This window comes from Sceloporus undulatus, chromosome 4 (assembly GCF_019175285.1).
Source record: "Sceloporus undulatus isolate JIND9_A2432 ecotype Alabama chromosome 4, SceUnd_v1.1, whole genome shotgun sequence".
NCBI lineage: Eukaryota > Metazoa > Chordata > Lepidosauria > Squamata > Phrynosomatidae > Sceloporus > Sceloporus undulatus.
Window position 1 is genome coordinate 46,762,636 of NC_056525.1, and position 13,071 is coordinate 46,775,706.

At 42.9% G+C, this 13,071-nt stretch overlaps 1 protein-coding gene across 1 annotated transcript in view; it reads right to left on the minus strand.

Moving 5' to 3' along the window:
- Nucleotides 1-12,764, minus strand: part of PPP1R12B (protein phosphatase 1 regulatory subunit 12B) — a 184,912-nt gene extending 172,148 nt beyond the window's left edge. The window contains 1 exon segment of the mRNA XM_042461553.1: nucleotides 12,318-12,764. Coding sequence (XP_042317487.1) covers nucleotides 12,318-12,605 — 288 coding nt within the window. The 5' untranslated portion in view covers nucleotides 12,606-12,764.
- Between the last annotated feature and the right edge of the window lie 307 nt (nucleotides 12,765-13,071).

Below are 13,071 nucleotides of genomic sequence, written 5' to 3' on the forward strand. Positions count from 1 at the left end.
CATAAACATTGGTAGTAGAATAAAGCATAATTTTTTAATTTAACCTTTCTTCCTGTTCTTATCCCTGTTTCCTCAATGTGATCTAATGGAGTGCATTATCAGTGTCACAATCTACCAGGCCACTCCTCTACAAAATATCCTATTTATTTTTGTATTTGGTATGAATGTATCCATGTGTCTTTACATACACATATCAGCAAATGTAGGGAGGGCACTCTCAGCAAGATATTGATTGTGAATAGATTATAAAACAATGGGCAATGTGTAACCCTCTGGATGCTGTTGGACTGCAGCAATCATCCCTCACTCACACCTTCTGCTTCATCTAATAGAACTCCTGGTGAGCTACTTTAGTTTGTCTCTCCTTGGCTTGGATCCTTAATCTAACATATCCCAAGGCTATGGGAATAAGCCAGAGAAACAAGGGGAAAGGTGGGGAACTTTTGACTTGAGAAGTAGTTTATAAATTGATGATAGTTTGGCTAATAGATGAAACAAGGAAAACACTGCTTCAGATCCCATTTTGGGAGAATGCAGTAAATAAACCAACAAACAACCTGCATTACTTTTAGTTAAACACTTTGAAGAAGCATGTATTCATTGTACACACATGAATATAACATGTGTGGATGTGGGCATGTGATAACAATGGAGAAACAGGACACAACAGGTTATTACTTCAGCTACACATCCTGAGGCTCAGTTAGACTAGAGAATGGGAACTAGAGTTATGTGCCAAATGTTTCAGGAAATGTATTGCAGAGGAGGTAACAAGAGAGGCATGCACTCCTTTGGAAATACCCCAAAGCCCAACACTATTTGAGAGACTGATTCCAGTACAGACCCTAGGGAGGTTATCTGCAACCAAAAATAATGGCTGGCAGCCAAGTTAAGTTTTGTCCACTTCTGCCTCCGTATAAAATTAAACTGGTAAGAACTAGAAAATAAAATTTGCACTATGCCGGCATAATAAGAACAGAAAAGTTACTGTCCACATTTGTGCCTGACAAAGAGATCACTCTCAGGAGTGGTCAGATAGGTTAAAAGGTTGCAAGCTGGGACAGGGTCAGACATATAAAAAGGATCTATTAGTCTTATCTGACATGGGAAAGTATCCTTAGCTTTGTTTTTGAGACAACAGAGAGTGACTTTGAAATTATTCAGTTTGTCATTTCTGAGATCTTTGTTTATCAAACCAAAGTTAAAAGCCACTGCAGAAACAACAGTAGCTGTGTGTATGATCAAAGCGAACATTTTATAAATAGAAGTATGTTTTTCATATGGTCCCAAAATGGATGGTAAGCAGTTGTTGTGTCATATCAATTCAGTAGTTCACAGCACCCAGAGCCAAGTTTAGACTGGGCCAGAAAGGAGAATGACACACAGAAGACTAGCAGCAAAGCAAATGAGCTTTCTTAATGCAAAAGATTTCACAAATTCTAATGATGAATGCTAGAAAACAAAAGGTGGTCGTTACCCATAAATGAATCACTTGGACAATATATAAGGCAATCTTAATAATTAAAACTAGTGGCTGCAATTTAGATGCTTTATGATGGGAGAAGCCAGTCCCAAAGGTATCACATTTTGCCACTAAATAGGGCAATCACATCAGTTTAGGAACAGCCTACATACTTTTATTCAAACTAGCAATGGGCTTGGTTGAAATGGCCACTTATAAATGCAAATATATTGTTTTTAAACCACAGGTACCAATTTCTTTTGGCAACAGTTGCCTAAAAACCCAAAAGATTAAGTCTTATCAGAGTAATCAAAGGACTTCTGTTTTTTTTTTTTTTAAAAAAATACACCTTAGGTTTTTGAGGATGAATAGCTGATTTGAGCAAGAAGAAGTACAGTCCTCCCTCCGTTCTCGCGGTTTTGAGACTCGCATCCCTCACCTATGCGCAAGGGGAAAAAGGAGGGGGAAACAATGGCTGCCATGTGCTTATATTCAAGTTAATGGGGCTGAACAGACCACCCCTAAAAGGCAGCCTACACCTGCCCCTTTCAACACCGGATCAGGGCCACGGCAACTACATGCCATGGCCCCAATCTGGCCTTTCCATGGTGCAAAAAGGAGCCATAAAAAGTGGCTCCTTTTTGCACTGCAGAAAGGGCACAATAGTTGCCAGCGCTGTGGCATTTCGATGCTTCGTCATCTGGATGTAGCTCCAGAGGAGTGCTGTGACACTGCCCGTAACACCAGCATGAGAGTGGTGCCAGGGCATGACACATGCCGACACCACACCCCCACTCTGCCCCGATGCCAGTCAAAAATGCCGGTCTATCAAGACTGAAAGTTCCTTATCATTTGGCATAACTGATGGGAATAGCCCCTTGTCTTCCCTAGAATTCCAGAAAGGCAGAAGACAGCTGTTGTCTACACATTTTGAAAACTTCACGAGAATCAAAGCCATTTCCATTAAAAACACATATATGAAAGTGGTATTGGGTGTGGTCTTTTAAATTTTATTATAAGAGTAGGAGGAATAGCTATAGAAACTATTTAAATAGCAGTATTTTTCATATTAAAAGTACTGTTTTATTTATATCAGACTACAAAAAGATGCACCCATTTTAACCACACCATTGTGCCATGCACAATTACAGAATTTCAGCTTACAGAAATTCCACCCGCACAAGAAAAAGAAACATCATTTCTATCTTGTAAGTCTTAATATTGTCACTATTATGACTTCTGTTAATAGCATTAGTATGTTTACTTCAATGATGAATCCTTTTAAATTCAATAGAATTACAATCCTGTGAGTCCAGGATTTTTACCTGAAGAATAATTACAATTTAACAGTCCAGCTGGATAGCCTGCCTCAGATGGTAAACTTCACTAACTTCACCTGCCAATCAAAAAAGTATAAACTTACCATAGAATAATGAGTCTAAAACAAAGAGTTAGGTTAAACAGGGGGCACTTTATTGCCCTAGAATATATTTACATTGTGATAATCCTGGAAGAAGCAAGAGAGTGGAGCAATCTGATATGGGTTCAGCTAAGGCCAGGGGTCAACCCTTGACACCCTCAGGCAAAAGACTTGACCCCAGAGGTAATCCAATAACTGGGTTGCTCCCCGGCCAGCCTTTACTAGAAGGCAAAGCTAGGGTCTCCCACCCAAGCTGTAGGACTTTACAAGTGAGAGCAAAACCTCCAAGTATGCCTCAAAGACAGAATCCTTCACCACCACCCCCCAAACCACAAGATCCTAAAGAGGCAGTTCCTGAGCTCTATCCTATACCTATATCAAAAGGGTGCCAACATGTACACTGAAATTCTTATAATCCCCCCCCCCAATTGCCAAGTGGAAGCCTATTTACCAATTCCGGCCATAGTCCTCCAGATACAGTGTAGGATAGGCAAACAACAACAACAACAAAAACTAAGTAAAGGAAAGAAAATTCCTACCTGGCCCCAAAGCAACCAGCCAAGCTCACACTGTTCTGTGGGTAGGACAGTGGGCTATGAAGCCAGGCATGGAAAGTGGTACGTGAAGGGGCAGGTGACTCTTTTATCACCTTTAACTCCTCCTCCCACACACAGCATCCCAAGCATGTTACACCTAACACAAAGGGCTCAGATCTCCATCCCTAGATGCCATCAAATGTCACACCTCCACTACAATGGTGTGTTCTGTGCAGGTCCAGGACTACACTTCTGACTTAATTTAGTTTCTCATTTTGTAATCTCAGAAATAAGTGACAGTGACGTATATGGGATGCTAAATATTTCCTAGCTCATATTTTCACACTAGCAATTTTTACTCCACCCCCCAGCATGACTACACATTGTGACATGTGCATTGTCCAGTATATATATATATATATATATATATATATATATATATATATATATATTACTACATGCATTAGCCTTTGAATAGTCTACCTGCAGTATATGGCATATTCACAAATAATACACATTCATTCCAGAGTTTAAGTATTGATCAATGAGTTGCAAACATCTACACCAATTTTTCCCCAACTGGTGCCTCCATATGAACTGAATACACCCCTCATCATACTCAGAATGATTCTGGCACAGTATTTCACAGTTTGGGTATCACTGTCGACTAGGTCCTTTCCCTCGTAACCATACTGCTCAGTTTTGATAGTAGAGGACCCTGTTGAAAATCTGTGGAGACAAAAGGTCCTTTAAATATTAGAGCAATAACTGGGTTTCAAGTTTAAAACTAGCACTTCATTCACATCATTAGCTCCTTTAAAAACTTATTAAAAAGTATCCACTTGCTTTAGAAAGTGTTCAGAAGCAACACTGCATAACTATCCATGTGACTGCAGCATAAAAGTTTGGACACTTATCCACTATTTGTGGAAGACACAACAGACAGATACCTTAACTTCCAAAACACATAGGAATGCAAAATTAATGCCAAACAGAAGAGGACATGGACAACTCTAATTCAAAGCCATAGCATGTGAGATGTGGCACTGACAAGTATAAAAGCAAGGAACAGAGAAAAGCTAACAGCAGCGCAGGTAGAGTGAAGGTCTTTGTTACAAGTGTGAGAGTCAGAGAAAAAAGATGAGTAAGATCTTGGTGGTAAAGTACTTTCAAATGATGCCTCTGACTGATTTTGACCTTCAGAGAGGGATCAAAAACAAAGTCACGCATTACATCTCTAGGCCCAGGGAGTACAATATGTTACATGCTATTAGGCTGAGTAGAGAGTAATAGAGAGCCCAAAGATTTCTTACTTGAAATGGAATGGAATTATTTCCGCTGTGCTCAAGATTGCACAGGCTTTACGCCTACCTCAGCAGGATCATACTGCAAAGACAAGCTGAGAAGATGGTTGTCATCATGCCAGTCCCTTTCCCTCGCTGGGTGGAATACTTTCTCTGCAGCCCACAGGCATTACTGAAGGTTGTCAGTTACCATCTAGAGCTCTCTGATATAAGGAAGTGTTCCAGTGGCACACATGCCTTCTTAGATATCACACCCTCTATCAAATTTGGTGTGGCAGAGAGCAAAAAATTAGGCACTTTCCCTGCAGGTCCCTCCCTAGAGACTAGAACACAGAACAATGGATGCAAGCTCCAGGAACAGAGATTCCACCTCAACATTAGGAGGAACTTCCTGACAGTAAGGGCCGTTCGACAGTGGAACACACTCCCTCAGATCGTGGTGGGATCTCTTTCCTTGAAGGTCTTTAAACAAAGGCTGGATGCCCATTTGTCGGGGATGCTTTGATTGAGAGTTCCTGCATGGCATGGGGTTGGACTGGATGGCCCTTGTGGTCTCTTCCAACTCTACAATTCTATGATGCTAAGTTTCTAGAATTACACTGCATTCAAATAAGCCATGTGTTTAAATGGGAACAGAGATAATAAATAGTTTCAGAAAAAGGATTACCTTCATGAAAAGTAAGATCCAAAACACACTGTAGAAATAATCCATCTTGAGACTGCTTTAACTGTCCTGGCTGAGTGCTAGGGGATCCTGGAAATTGTAGTTTATTGTGGCACCAGAGCAATCTGACAGGAAAGATTAAATGTCTCACAAAACTACAGTTCTCAGAATTCCCTAGCATTGAGCTCGGGAACTTAAAGCAATCTCAAGATGGATTATTTCTGCAGTATGTTTTGGATCCAAGATACATGGGTGAATAATACATTTCTTGGACCCTGGACACAGCTCTCTCTCCCTTTTTTGCATTCAGAAATGCTACAGTTACATAAGGCAGGATCTCATACTGAAGGAAGTTTACCTCAATCCAAAAGGCAACTGCACTACTCTCAGTATTTCCAGCTTCCTCTAACCACTAGATAATAGAGTTGGCTCTCCACATTTGCAGCTTTGACTTTTGCAGTTTTGATTATTTGTGGATTTGACTAATATGTTTTCTCTATTAATCCCTATGTCCTCCAGAGAGATTCTGCTAGAAATTGATGATAGAGTTGCACTGGAGGATCTAGAGATTACTAGAGAAAACACTTCTCTAGGTATTTGTAGGTCCTCCAGCTTGATTATATGGTTAACTTTTGGCAGATGTTAAACATGGAGTTGTGCTGGAGGATCTAGAGATTCCTAGGCCCTTATCACACGTGAAAATCAGAACTCCAATCCAAAGCCATTCCAAAGGGAAGGGGAAGCAGAGTCAATTAGAATCCAGGCAATTAACGTGATTATCACATGTGAAGAGCAAAATTGTGGTCATTCCTGAGGCAAAGCAGAGCGAGTGCAAAATAATTTATCACACCAGTACATACCAGATTCACCAAGTCGAATTGGCACCCTTGCGCATGCCCAGTGGGGCTCTGAACGCATCGAGAACCTTTGCACTTCCGGGGTGAAGGGGGCCACTTCCTCATTCATGTGAATGTTAGCCTTCTATTTTATTCTATTTTTTACTCTATTTAATCCCGCAACTCCTACCATGTGTGCTCTCAATTATACATACAGCCACATCCAAACGTGTCCTCTGTGTCAGTCATCCTATCCCCTTCTCAACATCTGAATGTGTCCTCCATATCAGCCTTCCCTACATGCCCCCTGCTTCCTCCGAATGTGTCCTGTGTCAGGCTTCTCTACATGCCTCCCTTGCCTCTTCCGAATGTGTCCTGTGTCCTCGCCTGTGTGTGTGTGTGTGTGTGTGTGTGTGTGTGTATAATAACAGGAGATGGAAAAAAACCCCTTGAGACTGGTCGAGGGGGCGAGTTAAAAAGCATGGTCCTTCCCTGTTCACATCATAACGTTACAACGTTAAAACGCTTAATATGAACATAACCTCCCCCCCCAAAAAAAGCTCTCCGCCTTACCCCATCAACATACTGGAAGGAAATGGGGCAAAATTGCAGCTGTGCATCGACGCATCATGGGAAATTTGCTACTTTGGAGGTTGGGGGGGGGGGTGTACCAGAACAGAAGCAAAGTTGCATTCCACACCAAGAACAATTCGGATCGGATTCGAACTGATCTTGGAAAAAGATTTGTGAATCCGCTAAGTCACTGAATTCACCTACATCAGGAATCACTTTGGATTGATTTTGGGTCTGCCTCGGAATGACTCCCCATAGAAAGCAATCACGTGTGATAATCTATCACGTTATAACATGAATTTGCATGGTTGGACCCTGAGTGGCTTCGGAATGGAGTTGCGAAACCCGTCAAGTCATAAGGGCCCTAGAGAAGTGGTCTCTCAGGTAAAAAAGAAGTGATTTTTTTTAATTTGTGGTTATTCCACTTTCACAGGGTCCTGTGTCCCAACCCCAGCCAATGTGGACAGAAAACTGTGCTTATAATTTTATTTTGAATTACTGTTTTTGCCTAATGTGCCACCTAAATTTAATCATCCATTGTTCTGACATGGGATTTCTTATTCTCCCATCTAGCACAAGAGCCATGTGTTTAAAAAACCAGCACAATTACTGGCAGCCTTTCATCTACAGAACTGGAAGAAGTCAACCATTCCACATACTCTAAATGAAACTTAATCCCATCCTACTAAACTGAGTCTACATGTTTGCAGACTCCATCTTGAGACTTTAGCCTGAATGCAGATCATGTGGCTTCAGTATCTAGCCAGGTCCATTTTTGGACTATTTTGCTTCTGCCCCATGCCCATCTTAATGAAGAGCCCTGGATGACTTGAAATTTCATTCTATTAATAATATTTTAGTAGTTTAATAAAGTATCAGAACCAGTGTGATATAGTAGTATTGGTGTTTGACTAGGACTCTGGAAATCATGGTCCTAATCCCCGCTTGGTCATGGAAACTCACTGGCTGAGTAACACACTCTCAGTCCCAGAAAGTCCCATGCTAGGTTCACCTTAGGGTCACCATAAGTCAGAATGACTTGAAGGAACACAACAACAAATATAACTCAGCTCTGTTTTTGTTTTCCTCCCAATGTTCAAAACTTCTCTTACCATTTCAGAGAAATGCTGATTTGGTAAAGAAACAAGGCAACAAATTCTGCTAAGTCCAATACAAAACACATAAACATGGTTATAGCATAATTTAGTTTAAGTGAGAAGAGATTCATACATGTGTCACTAGTTGTCTCCCAATAAGACAAAGTTTGTCTGTTGCAATATAAAGAATATCACAGCATATGAACCAACAGAGGACTGAATGTTGATGCTTTTGTCATTTTAGGAGCAGCCTCTTGATGATACTTTTGGTGCTTGCTGCACATTAGGAATTCTATTAATAGAATTCTGTGTTGCTTATCTTAGACCCTGGCACCTTGTGGTCTCTACAACGGCTGCCAAGAGAAAAGGTTTTCAAAGTCAAAAGTATCACAGCAGCTTTTACACAGGATACATTAAAATAAATCCAATAAATAAATTAAGGCATCAGACAAAATATAATGTTGACATTACCAAAATTGCAAAGGACTCATAAATGAACCAAGAACATTCAATCAGAATGGCCAAAAATATCAATGTCAGAAGCTAAACAATATTTTTAGCTGAAACTATTTCCAAATACAACTTTTCTAGGAGTCATTTTATTTTGTAGTAGCAGCTTACACAATGGTGTCCCCCGTCCCCCCCCCCATTTTCAAAGAGTCACGTACAAAAAACAAGGGAACTCCCTCTATAAATAGCTGTAACAGACATTTTTCTCTACTGGAATCTATTCCATTAGGAGTGTGGCTCCTGCTGTAGGACCAGACAGATCAAGCTAGCTTAGTTTCAGTCAAAATCCTTGTGCAATTCACCAATAAACTGTAAACATGAAACTTCAAAAGACTCTTACCAAACTAGTTTGACCTTGTCCTGATTGACTAAAGCAAAGTCAAGTGTGCCTTACCCATATATTCCATCTTTTCAGAGTACAAATGCATACTAAATGAATATACAGTGGGCCCTTGTTATCCACTGGGGTTTGGTTCCAGGACTCCCCGTGGATACCAAAATCTGTGGATGCTCAAGTCCCAGTAAATACAATGGCATAGTAAAATTGTGTCCTGTATATAAAGTGGCAAAATCAAGGTTTGCTATTTGGAATTTATACTTTTTTGAATATTTTCAAGCCATGGATGCTTAAATCCGTACACAAAAAAATCCATGGATAAGGAGGGCCGACTGTACTTCTGTGGAATCTATTGCATGCTCCACCTTTTGAATTTATGGTACAAAAGATAAAAATGTTATTTGGTAGTGTTGAGTAGCAAAAACATAAGCTTTGGCCTTGTCCAGATGGGCCTTTTAGCACGTACCGAGTACGTGCTGGGGTTGCCTGGAAGCGTCCTTTACAGACGTTCCCTAACCCAAGCACATACTCAGGACGTCAAAATGGTGGCGCCCTGTACAGATGGACGCCGCCATTTTGACATGACAGCTGTGCCACATCCAAACGGTGTGGCGTGGCCGTTATGTGCTGGCGCTGCTACAGGGCGCTTGTGGCACCCTTTTAGCAGTGCTGAAAGGAGCTCCGAAACGGAGCTCCTTTTGCCGTGCATATCGCTAGTGTGGCCTTTAAACAACCACGCTGAGCGGCCCCTTTCTCTCTCTCCCCGCCGCTGTTGGAGTGTCCTTGGGGCATGAAGCCCCAAGGACACCCCTTTCCAGGCCGCAAGGAAGCTGTGTCTTGTCGCTTCCCTGAGGCCTGGAAAAGCGGCAGATTGGGGCCTCCGGGGCTGCCGCTGTGGCCGCTGAGGCCCCAATCCATCGGGGAAAGGGGTGGGTGCAGGCTGTCCCAAAGTCTGTATCCTGCCATAGTGTGATAATTTGTGCTACAGTGTGGGAGGTACGGGAAGAAACTGCTTTCTGCATAGGAAAACACTTACTTAAAGGAATACATGGGAAAGACATGGTACTGATAGCATACAAGAAGCTGATAGCAATACACCGTAAAGAAAGGCAATTAATTTAATGTGGCCACACAACAATGACCAATGTGTACCATGACAGGACTTTAAGACTCAGCTCAATCAAAGTAGAAAATAAAATTAGCTGATTCTGAGTTCTAGTTTCATGCCCAGTATCTTTTCCATTACTATTACCATGCATCCAGTCATGGATACACAGCACAGGCCACCATTTGTTCTCAGCCCTACAGTGTAGTGAATATATCTGTATAATCATGTTGTCAGTTCACCTAGGTTACTTCTCAAGGGTAAGGGGGAGATGAGAAGCTCTTCATAGAGAGGCAGCAATTGGCAAAGCAGAAAAGCTAGTGTGGTGTAGTGGTTTGGGTGTTGGACTAGGACCCTGAAGACCAGGGTCCAAATACCCACTTGGCCATGAAATAGCAATAGCATTTACATTTCTATACCACTTCATACTGAACTAAACAGCCTCTAAGCAGTTTACAACATGTAAGCTAATTGCTCCAACAAGCTGGATTCTCATTTTACCAAGCTATGAAAAGATGGAAGGCTGAGTCGACCTTGGAGCCCTCAGGATCGAACTCACAAACTGGTGGCTGTAGTACAGGCATTTAACCACTGCCCCACCGGGGCTTCCTGGTGAATCCACCCCCCGGTAACCTTGGGCAAGTCACACTTTCTCAGCCCCAAAGGAAGTCAATGACACCCCCCTCTGAACAAAACTTGTCAAGAAAACCCCATGACAGATTCACCTTAGGGTCACTGCAAGTCAGAAATCACCTGAAGGCACACAAGGAGAAATAAGGAAATTAGAGAGAACCTGCAGACTATGAATCAAATCATGGGTTCTTGGTGCAACCCTGTAAAACATGCTATTTATAGAGAGTCAGAAAGTGGCTTAGTGGTTTGAGCATTGGGACCGAGACTCTGGAGACCAGGATTAGATTCCCACCTCAGCCATGAAACCCAATGGGAGAGATTGGGCAAGTCACACTCTCTCAGCCTCAGGGGAAGAAGGCAATGGCAAACCTCCTGTGAACAAATCTTGCAAAGAAAACCCCGAGATAGGCTCACCTTAGGGTTGCAAAAAGTCAGAAACAGCTTGGAGGCACAGAACAATAACAACAACAGAGAGTCAGTGTCACTGCCCAAAGGCAAGCGCAAGAGAGTCATAGTGTGACACTCTCTCTCTTTCTCTACCTGTGAATGGAGTGATCCAAGCGGGACAGAGAAAAGGAATGAAGGGTCGAAGAAGTGGAAGAGCGAAAAAAGCAGAGACTGAAGGGGAATTTGCCACGGCTGACACTTAACCTCACCCCATCTCAGACTTGGTCCACAGATGCCTTGTTCTCTAGACATTTACCATTAGGCCCCAACCCTCAGCAACCCTATTTTGCTTCCCTGGAAGGAGGGGTCCCTGGACATAGTAACCATAACTATATGTGTGTGTGTGTGTAGTGATACACACACACACACACACACACACACAGAGTGGGCCCTTTTATCTGCTGGCGTTTGGTTCCAGGACCCCTGTGAACAACAAATTCTGTGGCTGCCTGAGTGCCATTAAAAACAATGGCATAGTCAAATGGTGTCCCTTACATAAAATGAAATATGAAGGTTTGCCCATTCAGAATGTACACTTTTTTGGAGTACAGTATTTTCAAACCATGGATGCTTGAATCCGTGGATAAGGGCCTAGTGCCTGAGCTCTGGGAATCGGGAGACCAGGGTTCGAATCTTGGCTCGGCCATGTCAACACACTGGGTGACTCTGAGCGAGTCACACTCTCTCAGCCTCAGAGGACGACTCCTCCCTTCTGAAAAAGCTCAGGGTAACCAGAGTTGGTCCTCCTTTTTTTCCCCAGGACATGTCCTCCATTCTGTCCAGGAGGAATTCCAACTACTGTATATATAAAACCAAATACATAAATCTCTCTATCTCTCTCTCTACATATATGGCTGGAATTCCTCATGGACAGAAGACTGGAATGGAAGAGACATCCTGGAAAACAGGAGGACAAGTCTGGTTAGCCTGAGTTTACGTAAATATAGACTGTGAATGTATCATAGATGGCTATAATGAAACTAAATATATATTTAGGCCCATATATACCATATACATATATTTACAGTCATAGATTTACATATTTATATATAGATAGATTTACATATTTATGATATACAATTAAATATATATTAAACATATATTTATAGTCACACACACACACACACACAGAGTCAGAGATTTACATATTTATATATAGATTTATATATTTATGGTATATAATTAAATATATATCAAGTATATATTTATAGTCATATATACACATACATACACACACACAAAATCATAAATTTACATATTTCTATATAGATATTGATGTAGGTTCATATAGAGCTCTGGTTCCACAACCAATGGCCATGCCCAGGGCCGCGAAAGCGCTCTCAATCCGGGTTATTCCTCCCATGTAGACGCAGTGAAGGGGGCTCTCTAGTACCTGGTGCAGCGCTGTCAGCCCGTCCACGTTGGCCGTGTTGAGGCGAGCCCCGCGGGCCAGGAGCCTCTTCACCTCGTCGGTGTCTCCGCTGGCGCAGGCGGCCAGGAAGACGGCTCCGTCCTCGAAGCGGACTCGGGCCCCGCCGCCTCCTCCTCCCCGGTACCGGCTCCGGGCGGGAGTCACCGGCTCCAGCTCCGTCAAGGAACCCTTCCAGCGCTTCAGCTGCTCCGCTCGACGCAGCCGAGCCGATTCCGCACGCTTCACCCCTAAGTGCCCCGGCTCCGACATGGCGGCGGCGGCGGCGGCAGCGACAGAAATAGAGGCCCAAACTGCACCGTCTTTGCTTCCTTCTCTCTCACACTCTCCCTCTGCCTCCCTGAGGAGAGCGACGCGGCCCCGACGCCATCTTTAACGCTTTCCCCGCCCCACTCCTCAGTTATTGGGGGCGCAAAGCACCTTGGGAAATGGAGTTCTAAATCATGAGGAGAAATTGGCCCTTTCTCGCTCGGGAGGGGCTTGCGCGCCTGCGCAGACGGAAGCTCAAAACATCCTGGGAAATGGAGTTCCAAGAAGACAAAACTAGGATGAGCGGCGGGGCTCTTCTTGGAACTCCATTTCCCATGGTGCTTTGAGCCTCCTGAGTAGCTTGTTCTTTCTCGCTCTGCTACTACTACAGCGCCGACGCAGAGAACCCTGGGACATATAGTTCTAAGAGGCTGAGGGAAGGGTTTTTTTTGTGGCTGACGCTTCTGAA